The 14,744-nt window shown below is 37.7% G+C and overlaps 1 protein-coding gene across 2 annotated transcripts in view; it reads left to right on the forward strand.

The window, feature by feature from the left end:
* Positions 1 to 9,944, forward strand: part of Tfb1 (transcription factor B1) — a 97,840-nt gene extending 87,896 nt beyond the window's left edge. For both annotated transcript variants that reach the window (XM_083133773.1, XM_083133774.1), the window contains exon 10: positions 9,595 to 9,944. In XM_083133773.1, the coding sequence (XP_082989899.1) occupies positions 9,595 to 9,720 (126 nt within the window). In that variant the 3' untranslated portion in view covers positions 9,721 to 9,944. The remainder of the gene's footprint in view (positions 1 to 9,594) is intronic.
* The last annotated feature ends 4,800 nt before the right edge of the window (positions 9,945 to 14,744 follow it).

Below are 14,744 nucleotides of genomic sequence, written 5' to 3' on the forward strand. Positions count from 1 at the left end.
GAACAAGTAAAAAAAAAAGTGACCCTCTACCCTTTCCCCAACTCGTTCTCCGCCACTGGTGTGCACGGCAATGTTGATAATTGCAGATTTCAGTTTTTTATTTATTTATTTATTATTATTATTTTTTAATGCTGTTGTCTGCATAGGAAATATTGCCCGTATTATTGTCTGTTGCATGGTAAAATATAAAGCAAGGGTCATTTCTTTCTTCTTTACGCTGCTGTTAAAAGTTCCGTCTTCGAATGCTGGGACTTTTCTCTTCCCCCTTCCAGGTCTCCTTGTTTACGATGCAGCTGGCGCCAGTGTTTTGTCTAGCGTCTGCAAAGCTCTTGCTTGCTAACAGCGATGACTCATCCAGGGCTAAGGCAAAAGTTATTGTTTTGAATCTCTGTTTTGATTTGATAAGGAAATTCGATCTCCAGAAAGGAAAACAAGAGTTAAAATAACTTCATGTTCTGCACCTTCTGATAAGCAAATCTGTAAATTTAATTTGCATACTCAAAAAATTGGTAAGACACTTGGCGTAAAATTACGGAAAAAACTCGTTTCATAAGCTCTCCAAAAAGATAAAAATGTTGTCAACTGACACACGGGTTGGGGGAAAAATCTGAATAAAAAGCGGAGAAGGCGCGTTGTAGACCTCTTTGTAAAGTGAAAAGAAGTTGTAGTTTGTGAGAAATAAAGGAACGAAAATGAGTGAAATAATAATGTTACCATTCACATGATTCCAGGTTGTCAGAATTAACTGTTACAAAAACTACAAATCCTGTGGCGTACTTCAGACACAATCACTCGCGTTGACACTCTGTCTCTTATGTCTCAATTCTCTCTCTCAACTCTTCTTGGGAATCCACTGGTGTACTGTAGACTAACTATTTCATGTGACAACAAATGTAAAAGTCGCATGCTATTGAGGAGGGAGATCCTGTCAAAAGGATGGACTTTTGTCGATTTTTTACTACATACCGACACTGAAGACCCCCATCACCTGACAAGAATTCTGTGAACGGACGAATCCAAATTCGACCACGAAGGTATTACGAATTTTCAGAATGCGTATTTTTGGGTCCCTAAGGGTCTAAGAAAATATAAAGAAAATGCTAACTAGAGAAAATTCTCACTAAATGTGTGGATGGGAATCATCCACAATCATGTGATCGGGCCATTTTTTCTCCACAAAACCTAAACGGCATTACCTACGAAAACTTCCTAACGGAAGAATTGACGACGCTGCTGGAGGATGTGTTGCTCGCCACAAGAAGGGGTATCTATTATTAACCAACATGATGGCTGCCCATCCCACTCTTTACGGGGTGTGCGACAGTGGATGGACGACAATTATCCCATGCGATGGATTGGTCAAGGTGGCCCGGTTCCCTGTCCGGCGAGGAGTCCGGATTTAACGCCATGCGACTTTTACATTTGGGGTCACATGAAAGGGTTAGTCTACAGTACACCAATGGATTCCCAAGAAGAGTTGCGAGAGAGAATTGAGACATAAGAGACAGAGTGTCAACGCGAGTAATTGTGTCTGAAGTACGCCGCAGGATTTGTAGTTTTTGTAACAGTTTGTAATTAATTAATACACTTACAAGGGAGGTCTAAGTCTCCCCCTCCGATTTTCATGAAACTTGGCAAGTGTATGGAGGGGCCCAAAGGAAGAAATACGGGTTTTTGTGTTTCAGCTAAAAAAAAAAAACAACCTGTTAGGGGAACCCCCCTCAAATATCAAGATGAGGAGAAATTGAAGTGGGGATCAGACCCCGAAACCACATAAATATGGCATAGGAAGAAGCAGGGGGCATAGGGCCTCTCTATACACCTGCCAAATTTCATGGAAATCGGAGGGGGACACAGGGGTCAGATCCTTACTTCAATTTGTCCTCATCTTGACATTTGAGGGAATTTTGCCCCCTAAAACAGCTTTTAGCTGAAACAGAAAAACACGTATTTCTTCCTTTGGGCCCCTCTATACACCTGCCAAGTTTCATGGGAATCGGAGGGGAACACAGGGGTCAAATGCCCACTTAAATTTGTCCTCATCTTGACATTTGAGGGGGGTTTTGCACCCTAAAACAGTTTTCTAGCCGAAGCAAAAAAAAAAACACGTATTTCTTCCTTTGGGCCCGTTTATACACACACCTGCCAAGTATCATGGAAATCGGAGGGGGAAACAGGGGTCAGATCCTCACTTCAATTTGTCCTCATCTTGACATTTGAGGGGGTTTTGCCCCCTAAAGCCGTTTTTTAGCTGAAACAAAAAAACACGTAATTCTTCCATTGGGCCCCACTATACACCTGCCAAGTTTCATGGAAATCGGAGGGGGACACTTAGATAACCTCCCTTGTTAGTCTTACACTTTGTAATTATATAACACTGCATATATTATAATGTCTTATTTTAATTTGTAAAACTGTAACTAGAAAAATTGTATAATTTTTGTATAACATTTCTATCTTGTTATATGTGTTAAAGGTTTCATCCTGGAATGGAATTTCTCACATTTATGTGTGTTTCCATTTCCAATACATTCGAATGAATACATATTCGTTTCAATGGCATTTGAAAAATCACCTCTGACACTTTATGTTAAACAAGTAAGATTATTTTTGTGCACGAGTGTGTTAGCTGATGCGTAGCAAAGTATTTTAGGAACAACACTTGAAAAAAATTATTGTAGGACTAACTAATGAAAAATTTCTTTGTAATCGAAGATCATAATACCTTTTAAAGTGTGGTAATATTATAATGGGATTGAGATACGAAACTCTCGGATCCGGATCCGTTGGCCATCCCTAGTTTGGACTGCTCCCTTGAATGGGGAAGGAGGGTGAATGAAGTTGGTTGAAGCAAAGAAAAGTGACTTTTTTTTACGATGTATTTTACACAGCCGAACCAGAACGAAAATTATAGCCCTGCCTTTATATATTTTTATCTGGTACCTAGAAAGGTTGTGTTGCTTCTCCTGAGAGATCTAATCTTACCAGTTAATCTTGTAACAGACAATGCTCCAGTACACCCGTATAAAATCCAACATCCATTCTGCCCGATTATCTCCCGACTTTTGCTGGCACCAGTCTGACTGGTGTCAAGATTCTTGGAGTTTCGCTTGCAGTAAGCGAGAGATTGTTTTCCTTTCCATTGCTCTCAGTGCAAACGGGTTTCTCATGAACTAGAATTGTAAGAATTTCCTGGAAAAGCAACAACTGTGCACAATTGAAATAAAGTAACATTATTTAAAATTCTCTTTTGTGAAAACTTTTTCATGTTCTATTTTCCTTCTCACAACACGCATCCTGTACATAACAGGTTGTATAACTACCAGGATAAATGGTGTTACCATCTCCTAGGCATCTTTGTGTCCGTTTGAGCTCCCTTTAAGCTGAAAATTCTAATAACGACCCCTTCGAAATAACGACCCTTATCCCGGGAACTGTGAAAGGTCGTTGAATCGAGAGTTGACTGTACTTAAAAAAATCATTTATTACGAGACTGTCGTGGGTACAAGATTAGGATGCTAGGAATACTCGTGAATATATCTTAAAGTAGGATAGTCCAAATCGATGCACATCATTTCTTCAAGTTTCAAAGAGTGGGGCAGCGGTAGGTCTAATTTGTTGCTTGACCGTTGTGATATCCTTCCATAAATATTTCATATTTTTTGGCCGATGAGATGGAATATTTTTCCAAATGCACAAAATTTGGTATTTCTCCCAAAGGTAAGCCGTAAATTTCTTTCTTTTTGTCTTTAAAGCTAAACTTTGCATCAATTTTCCATAACTAAAGCAATGTGCAAAGATTATTCATAGAACAAATAGTAAAAACTCATGTACAAATAACACAGAGTTGCAGTAAAAAATAACACCAAAGTTATAAAACTTCACGTTCCTAGTTATAAGCCCAAAAAAAAGAAATTTTTAAAAATTTGAACGTGAATTAAAACTGTGGGAAGAAGGGAATTGCTACAAGGGGTGAAGAGGCGGCCATTAAGAAAACTTTTCTTTTTTTTAACATGTTTAAAACAGCTTTAGGTTTAAACCGGCACCTTTAACCTATAAAGAAAAGCTTCACCTCCAAATCTCCAATGAGGCTCTGCCCTTATACTTTTTTGGAGAGGGGGTGCGATGCAATGGTAAATGTACATTATCCATTGTCTACTGCTTTAAACTAAGCGTTATTGAATGCCAATATGCTCGGCATTCCATGATTTAATATGGGTAAGAAATGCGTCAATGCTGTAAATAAAAAGTAAAACATTACTAATTTACCGTATTTACGCGTGTATAATGCACGTGCGTGTATAATACGCACCCTCTTTTTTGATGGGGAAAAGCAACAAAAAAAATATATCTCGTATATAATGCGCAGTACAATTCAGGTTCCAGAAATGGCTTTCTTAGCGTCGGACTAACATTTACGTATTTCTTTTAAAATTAATCCGGAGATCATAAAAACGATCTTTTCCTTGCTTTCGTAGCTGATGCATTCACCACGCGACCTTGAACTTCCAGATGTTGGGCTTTTCATAGGAGAGGAGGGAGCAAAGTTATCAACCACCCCTTCAAGGTCGCAGTGCGTGATGCTTACAATAGATGATGACATCAAGGCAGCATGAACTCGCAACAAGCGGGAGGGTGAAACGTGCGTCGCTGCCGATTGTTTGTGAATGGGTTCGTGAGACATGGAACTCCATCTCCCTTGAAATGATAACGGGAATATCGAACAAGATGGATGGAAGTGAGGACATTTCAGACTGCTTGTATTAGTAACTGGGAGTGAATGACGAAATTAGTGTAAACGTTATTTATTTATTTACGTGAGTCAAGCCGCAATAGCGCAGTAAATATACAGTAATTATTTCTATTTGGTAAGTGTTGACGTAATTATTTTACCTTCATATTTGTTACAGTCAACTCTCGATACAACGACCTTTCATAGTTCCCAGGAAAAAGGTAGTTATTTCGAAGGGGTTGTTATTGGAATTTGCACCAAAAATGATTATTAGGAGATAATCGGGCAGAATGAATGTTGGATTTAATACGGATCTACTAGAGCATTGTCTGCTACAAGATGAACTAGTAAGATAAGATCTCTCGGAAGATCTCACCTTTCTAGGCACAAAAAAAAGGGGCTGTAAATTTCGTTTTGGTGCGGCTGTGTAAAATACGTCGTAAAAATGTCATTTTCCTTCCTTCGACCAACTTCTAATTCGCCCCCTCCCCCATTCCAGGGAGCAGTCCTTCCTCTTCCTCGACTTGCATTGTAAGCCAGCCTGAAAAAGGAAACGGGCAACTTGCGATCTATTTGCACCCAATGCGTATTCTAAGACACATTGAACAGTGTCGCACTCGATAATCATTTTGGTTTGGAATTAGATTTCACTAAAGTGAAACTGTATATTTAGTCCCGATTAGCCCAAAAGCATAAAATGAACTTAAAACAAGCTTTATGAAACCTGCGCATTTTCAGATATCAAAATGTGAGATCTTTATTTACTCGCACGTTAATCGACGATAATCGGTGTCAGCTTATACATTGAGCATTTTTTTAAAAATCGTTCGCAGCTTACACATTGAGGTTCTGAAGATAAATGTGCAGAACATGTTGTTGTTTTAACTCTTCTTTTTCTTTCTGAAGATCGAATTTCGTTATCGTCAAATCAAAACAGCTTTGCGAGATACAAAACAATGACTTGCCTGCGCGCTGGATGAGTCATTGCTGTTAACTTCGCAGACGCTAGACAAAACACTGGCGCCAGTTGCAGCGTAAAAACAATGCGACCGGCTGGAAGTTCGAGCAACAGGTGGTCAGGGAAAATCCTCAGTATTTCAAAGATAACGCAACTGTCGAAGGCTGAACTTTTATCAGCTGTGTGAAGAAGAAAGAATAAACCCTTTCTTTACGTTTTACCTTGCAACAGACAATAATACGGGCAATATGTCAATACAATAGCATTAAAAAAAGAAAAAAAATAGGAAATGAATTCTGCAATTATTACATTGCCGTGCAGACCAGTGGCGGAGAAAGCTGGGTAGGGGGGCATTTTTTTATATTTTTTTTTATACTTGTCCTATGGTTTTTGTTCGTTTTCAAGAATGCATCCAGAACTGGTTGACCATTTTAGAAGTCAAAGGAAAGAAAGAACGGTCCACTTCCACCCTTGTCTGTAATCAGCCTGTGTGCACACACGAGCAAGAAGACAAAAGGCATTGCCCCCCCCCCCCCCCCAAACGTTTGCTGAGAAGAAAAGAGGGTGAAGTCACTCTGCCAACGGAACACTTTTGGCAAATATTAGGACATCGGCACAGTCATGAAAATGTAGAAAGTGGTAAATGGGAGTTATGATGCAAGTAAGATCGAAGTGAACTTTTGCGGAAACCCGGATGAAAATGCATTAAGAGTGTTGACGATCTTTAGTTGGCCTATGTGGCTTTATCTATAACAGTTTCACTACTTTATGAAGTGTTACAGGGAACAAAGAATACGTTTTGAATGAAAGCGATTATCGAAAGTTGTACGCTACAAAGTCGATTTAAAATAACATCCAAGCATATCAATCTCTTCTCATGTATCCAAGAGCAAACGAAATCACAATGGCAAAACAAGCCTGGCATGTTGGGTAGCAGCCGTCGGCTGCGGGTAACATTGGTATGCTTGGGGGAGGGGAGGGCAGAGGTCAAGTACTATTGGATATAACCGAAGCGTGGTCTGGTGTTTATTTTTAGATCAGACCCACTTGCGAGCGGTAGAGTGCTTCTGAAGGGAATGAGTGCAAAAAACGTATTTTTCGCCCGATCTCTGTTCATGACCATGTCTAAGGCGAAAACAATTTTTGTGGAAGTTATTTCTCCCGCGAAAAATACCGCTTGATACGTCTCCCGTGTGACGCGCGTGCTTGATTGCCGCCAGAACGGGTGCTGCTTTTCTCGATGTCGCAAAACTTTCCATTACTAAGTGACAACTCATGGAAAACGGCCATTTCGCATTAAAAAGTTATTTTTTAAAATTATTATTGCCAAAGAAAGGCAATCTGTAGATATATACATGTTATACGCAGTGACATAGTGAAAAAAAATGCGTGATTTCATTTTGGCTGTCCGAATTATTCCGTGCATAATACGCACCACAGTTTTGAAGGGCAAAAATTTTGGAAAAAAGTGCGCATTATACACGCGTAAATACGGTATGTGTTTTAGCTATATGGCATTATAATAGCTATTTATTGTGGTACACCTACAACGCTCCACTAAACAGCTCCTGTTATAGCATTTTTCTAATACCTTTGATGGCCGGACAGGTTTGGCCTGGCTCGAGGGAGAAGCTTGGATCTCTACAGCACGGGCAACATGCTCTCTCAAATGCTGGCGTACGGAGCACCTGATTGGTTCTTGGGCTCATGTGACCCTTCCTGTGCAGACGACAAACCTACCTGGTTCTTCGCACTCGCTGTGTGATGCTACAATACGCAATATGACTCGCGTAACTTTATCAAACTCCAATATATAACTTCTTTGTATAATTTATCGCAACAACAGTGATGTGCATTAAAAACTGAGAAAACAACACAGTTTCATCGGAGTTTTCAGTCCTTGTGGTATGAAAGGTTAGAAACAGATTATTTATTCATGGTCCAAGTTCAGCCTGTGGCTGCTATAACACTTAACCTGCAAAACAAATATATCATTAAGAAAGTTTATTTGTATGTTAATATCTAAATCCTTTATATTTTGTCAATGAATATGTAACTCTTAACATCGAATGAACTCTGGACGGAATTATTTTAAAATGTTTATTAGGTTTTTTATGATGCATGTCAGACAATAGTCTGAATTCCTAACCATAATATTCATCTTCGCGATTAGCCAAAAGTGGCAGAAAAGCGAAATAAAATAAACCAAATCAATCAATAGTTAGATCATCCACAATAATAATGCATCTACTATTGTTCTAGAAGCGCTTATGATTCTGGTAGGTTTTTTACTGACTTGTGTCGTGTCGAAAGGTTTCCTTGGTTAGCCGGGTGTGCTGAGAGAAACAAAATATTGTTTTGCTGCACATGTTCTATCTTTTGGGCAAAAGACTCCGAATGGCATATGGTGGTGTTCAGAGTTGAACAACCTAATTAAAAAAAGCTATAAAATAACAGTCTTCCAAACCCTTGTTGCATAGTGAGGCATCTCATTTGCTAGCTTTTAAACATGCATGGATCATGTTTTATCAGAAGCCGGCTGACTTCAGGCAACAAAACACAATGAAATTGTACTTTCAAATAGACAATACTTATATCAAATAATCCCGTAAGTAAACTATTAGGCAAAAAAAGGGCGTAGCCTTGACGTTCCCACCCGAAATACTCATGCTATGCCACTGATTCTAACATGTTTCCAGAGAGCACCTCTTCTCTCGTTTTCAGGTGAAATTTCTTTTGCCAGTGGTGGGAATCGAATTTACAACAGACCTGCGTGTTTACTACAAACCTGGTGCTTTAACCATACTCCACAGTGTCCCCTGAAGACGAGAGAAGAGGTGCTCTCTCGAAAGTATGTGTTAGAATAAATATAGTTGAAAGCATTAGACAATGAATGCATAGGACTGAGCTGAAACACGATACCGATATTTGAAAATTGCAGTAATTAAAATTTGTTCAAAATATTGGTGTGTAAATATTCTTCAATTATATGCTTCAATTTACCAAGAAATTTGCTTTAGAATGTTAAAAAATTGCATCAGAATATTAAAATATCAGGGATAGTCGGAAATAAAGCCTCCTGCATGTGTGTTTCCAGAAATCGTGGAAATTTTGGGCTGGTAATATGTTGTGGTTATACAGGCATCATCTTTCTTTTGTGTGTGTGCCACACAACCTTTTCCTTGCTGAGGGCACCTGAGTACTGCTGTGTGGAAGACCGGAATAGTTGAGAAGTGTGTGCCCGGCCTGCATGAAGAACAGAGGATGAAGTGTGAACTATTGTTCGCTACGAATGGGTGGGGTTTCCAGTACATCATGTGATGGACAAATAAATGAAATGAAAAAAAAAGAATATTTTGATTTTTCTGAAAATTAAACCAAAGTCTCTTCATCCGTCAACAGGACATGCAGTTTTACGAACAGGGTTTCTTGAAACTTGTGAAGAGCATGACAAGTGCCTGAATGTCCCTGGGGACTATGTGGGAAAATAGTGTAATGATTCCTCTTCTTACTATGTCATGTTCTTCCTCCAGAATAAAACACACTGCAGATGGCAGACTAGGGAAACTTTTATCGACTATCCTTCGTAGATATTATGTAATCACAATATATAGTTTTCCAGGCAAAATTTGTGCAAAATAAAAAGAAAGTTTGAATTTTGCATTATTTCCAGAATAATTGGACTGTGCAAAAAGTGTTGTGTGGCATTTTTGTAGACCCCGTGAAAGGCCAAAATACCGGAAAAGTATCAGCTGGTATCATACCACTGGTATCGGCCAATCTGCATCGGTATTGACTCATCCCTACCAGTTAACAGAATTTTTTATTAGAAGGTGTGAGGTTGACAACTGGTACTTTTCAGATGTTTTTTGCAGCTGGACTGATGTTCCTGGTTTCTTTCCAGGACAAAATAAAGCGGGAACACTCTCCTGCGAGTCAGCACCTTACTAGTCACCTGAACCAGCTCCTGAACGCTGCGTACCACAAGTTCTCCCTCTGGCAACAGAAGAAGATCCAGTCCCTCAGGTAGCCTTCCCTTCTACTTCAGTGTAAAGAGTATTGCATTATTTTGTTTTTATTTAAGTATAAAGTTAACCCTGTGATTTATGTTGTTACTTCGTGTTAGGTTTTCTTTCGAAGCACAAGTGCTTTTGTTTGTACGTGCACGGCTTAGGGAGTTGCTCAAAAATTGAGGATTATGAATCTTGATTTCTTATTTAATGTGGTTTCAAAGACTTTTCTAATGAGATTGTCTGAAAGAATTTTGTCAAAATTACACTAGATACAGGATCAATGATTTGACAAGAATTTGGTATTTATATACAGTATATTCCTGTAAATTTGTCATTGTGAACAGCAAATAAAGTAAGAATAATGATTAATAAGCAATAAATGCAATTATTACCAGTTATTGTTTCAAAAGTAAGATTGAAGTGATGCTGCATTGTTGACAGCACTTTTTTCAGTTATATACAGGGTGTTCCAATAAAAAGGTAACTAAACATGATGTGTTTTGGATATTTTCAGTTACCTTTTTATTGAAACCTGTATCATTTGGGGCATTCCACAAAAAGTGGTCCCATTCTAAATAACAAAATAAATCAATCAATTTTTTTGTTTTTAATTGCATTAAGGTTGAAATATTTGTGAATGTAACAAAAATTACTAGCATCTTTAGCCTCTATGCAGTGGTGTGCCCTGGAGGGTTGGTGGGGATCATAACTCCCCCTTGGCCCTGTATTCCTTTTTAAAAAAAAAAAAAATCATCATCAAAGGCAGGAAAATGTGTCAAAATGAAGGCTGACCTATTTAACCCCCCCCCTCTCTTTCAAAAATCCTTGGCACACCACTGCGTCTATGCTTCACAGACAAAAACACTGAAACTTTGTTACTTTTTTAGTGTCACACACATTACATATTTATGTTAATGCTTTTCATGCATTCACCCTCAATTCCCCCCCCCCCCCCCATTTATTAGACACCACAAAGTATTCTATGAAATCATTCATTGTGAATATTTTAATTCAATTGCATGTCTAGAACCTTACATGTTCTGTGTGAAATACCACACACGTAATGCTGGAATGCCCCATGTAATGTGTTGGTATAAGAATCAAATACCCTGCACATGTATCCAATGTTAAGTCTGTCTACATGACATCTTGTGAGCTATGACTATGCTGGTGTTTCCTTGTTGAAGTTTTCTTAGTAATGTTTATTGTGCCTTCATGGCATGGTGCTATATGCACAGGGAACTTTGCCTTTTACCTATCTTTTCGTAAAGTGCTTACAATAGAAGGGCTTAAAATTGAAGTGATAAATAAAATTGAAATCAATCAACTACAATGTTCAATTTAAAACAGGACACATTGTAAAAACAGCATGACATTAAGTGTTATTGTAAAGTATAGTTAGAGTGACCACAAACAATAGAACCTTCAGCCAGAATCCTCCATGCACCTTCCCTTACATCCCTTCAACTCGAGTCATAAGGAACCATGCTCCACTCTCCCCCTCCCCTCCACAATGTATGATGCACAGGAGTTGTGGGTTTGCACTGGATCTTTTGTGTGTGGTTCCACTATACAATATATTTTACAGAAATATATTCCCAACTTTCCCCACCATCGTAACGATACTGGAATCTGGTTCTAAATGCACACAGTTGTGTACTCGTCAATGTGTACAGTCTCTCCAATGACTCAGTATTGACATTGTCACCTTGTAATCGTAATGTTCCAGTTTCGATACCTGGTGTATGCACAGTGGTTCAGATCACCCTTTAAACTTTAGTTCCAGTCCCGATTAGCCTTTTGGTACATAAAGTGAACCGTCAATGTGTCGTTCTGCTTTAAATTGAACACACTTTGTAGTAATTGTTATATATCATGTTTCCATAATGAAGAAAAAACTGAATAATTTTTCTTAATCCCTCTGTAAATGTAAAAAAACTGTATATTTTGAGTGACAAGTCTCTTGCTCCGATTCAAGTCTGACAATCCAACAGTAGCATCGATTGCCCATGAACACACACACCACCATTGTAAGACTTCAGTAATACAGACCAGATGTGTACTGTCATGCAAAGAAGTACTTCCTCTGTAAGCCTACTGGTATTAAGGCTCTACGGGAGAAGTATTTTTTCCACAACTGTTTGTTCAGTTCTTTTAGCATTGCATGATCATGGCAGTTTGGAGTGTGACCATTATTTGAAGCATTTCTTGAAATCAAATTTTACTTGTACTTGATAATAATTTTTCACTAGGTAAACTGTCTTTGGTGCAAGATTAGGATGTACGGAATACTTGTGAACATACATTAAAAATTAATATAGTACAGTTTTTTCTTTGCGACAGTCTGGAAAAAAAGTTAACGTGTTAGTTCTTATTTTCTGTGCATTATAATCGAAATATTACACTTCAGAAAATTTATACAGTGTTGTGAAGTACAGAATTAAAAATGTTAATCTTCTGCAACCAAAGATTATGCACTACTGCCATTGGTTTCGTTATCTGACACGCTGATGCTACGATTACGTGATGAAAGGTTAAGTACTAATTTTTGGACTATAAAATCAGATTGTGACGATTGTGCAGTGAAATTCTGTAAAGTGTTTCACCTCATATGACCTGTGTGTAACACACAATACATTGTCTTTGTTATGCTGGTAGTTTGTGGTGGCTTATTTTTGTTTCTCAAATCCTGATCTACCCATTACTGGAGAAATAAAACATTTAAGGATGAATGTTCAAAGTGACTATGCGGTGAAATCTCGATTTTGCATTTTCTCCTCATTTTCCTTTTTTTTTTCTGTGGTCCTTTGAAAAATGGAGGTTCCGTTGTATTTCTTGTGGTACTCATTAGAACCGAAAATGAATACATTGGACTTTATGGACGTTATAAGTGCAGAAAATATTAAATCTCTCAGGGTTGTCAGAATTCTGAAATCTTTTACTTTCGGTCATTTTGGCTTGGCTACTTTATACCACTCAACACTGGTTTTATTGCCCTGCATTATACATCGTGTCCACAAAAACATTCCACAAAATCTTAATTATGTATATTATGAAATTTATACCGATACCATTTGAAAGAACAGCTCAATGAATTTTAGTGTACGTGTAATTGTTGGCGTTAACTACAACAATAGATGGCGTAACAATAAAATAATTTTAAAAAAGGAAAAAAATCTTGCTATTGCTAATGTGTTATTGTATCGACCTGGTTGATAGCCCAAGAGAATCTATTCATCATTCGTCGCCAGGAAAGCTTCAAGTCTTGCTTCAGGAAATATTTATTTTTGATCCCTGTCCAGACGTCTTTTGAATGCCACTCACCCCTACATATCGGTATAGTTCTATGCTGAGAGGTCACTTAGATGTAAAAAGGCATTTCTTCATCTGATACTATCAATCTATTTGAACAAATGTGGCATCATGTATAAGGAAACGCACCAATCAGAATGCTTGTTGTAATGCTGCAGCTGTACCTTTCCTACCCCTTCCTACTTTTGATGATATAATCTTTTTTTATGAGTGTCTATAATATTTATACTAGTGCAGGGTAGCCTCATTGTGCACTTAATCGCCATCTGTTGTCAGATTGGTGAATCGCTTTGTAGAGAAAGTTGTATATTAACATTTTTTTGTATTTTCTTATGACGTGAATTCCATGTATGACCTAAAATATTGAGCTTAACAAGCTTACTTGTATTGAAAGTGTTTTCAAGTTATACTTTCTATTTACTATGAAGTCTGACAAGCAAGTTCTCATGGTATATTATTAAGACTTTTATAGTTTTGACATGCACATACCAGTGTGAAGTTTGGGTTCTTCATAATTTCTTTGTTCATAATTTGCGAGTATTCAAGGCATGTCCGTGCATGTTAAATTCTGTGAAATGGCATTCTACTTTGGCACTGATTAAACATTGTTTTGCCCTTCGTTAAGTGAAAAATTTTTGGTATATGATGATGAACAGTTGATACGCATATAATGTTAAAAGGTTGGACACCCTCTGTTGCATACGTAGTAAGCCACAAGTCAGAATTTGTATATCAAATGTCTAATGTTCCTGAATATACAATGTAGCATTACTTTCATTAATTGAGGACTACAAGTGGTAAGCATTGTAAGTGCCAAAGCGATAGTGTTCACCAAATCAGTCCACAAGGACGTTCACACTAGTGACCTCTTTACATGCCCTTTGAACTACTTAGAGGGCTACCAGCCACTTTTCATGTTTACCACATTATAAAGCATGGCACATTTCACAGTTTAACGTTGAAAACTGTGTTTGAATTGTTTTGGTACTTACATTGTTTACCAATTTTAGTCTTCAATTCATTATGGTAAATTTCAGTGAAGAAAAATTTCAAGATTGTGTGCAGTGTTATTGCTAGCAAAGATTCATATGAAATAATTAAGTTACAATCGATTTTTTAATTTTTTTTGTTTAAGTTCACTTTTATGAACAGATAGGCTAATCAGACCTGGACCTACAGTTTATAGTGGAATCCAAACCATTCTAATGGGTATTGAACCGGAACCCATTTACGCTTGCAGATTTCCTCTTCCAGACCAGAATTAAATTTATTTTCAATTCTTGAACCTTTAAAAACCCTGGTTTAAAGTGGATTGTCACTGCTACATCCCATTCTCACGTGCAACAGAGAAATTTTAACATGAAAGTGTCGTTTAGTAAACTCTGTGTTTGTACAATTATTATAATGTATACAGCATGAAATTTTCCATGAGGAGCAATGTCCACGGAAGCAGCTATATGTAGAATACTCTTAAAAGTTTATTGACTTGTTGCATTACATTCACATTCGCAGAAAATTTGAGCCTAGTATACTACAGGGTGTCCCACATAAAACTGGTACGCAACATGTATCGTTCATTACAGGCATGCCAGTTTTATGTGGGACACCCTTTATATTCATAAATTTTCATATTAATTGAGTTTCCTGTTTTTACAATAGCATGTATGAAAATGTTTTCATAGATCATGTAATACAGTGACTGTAAAAACACTGAAAAGTGATATTAATA

The sequence above is a fragment of the Lepisma saccharinum genome, chromosome 13 (assembly GCF_977018435.1).
Source record: "Lepisma saccharinum chromosome 13, izLepSacc3.1, whole genome shotgun sequence".
Classification (NCBI taxonomy): domain Eukaryota; kingdom Metazoa; phylum Arthropoda; class Insecta; order Zygentoma; family Lepismatidae; genus Lepisma; species Lepisma saccharinum.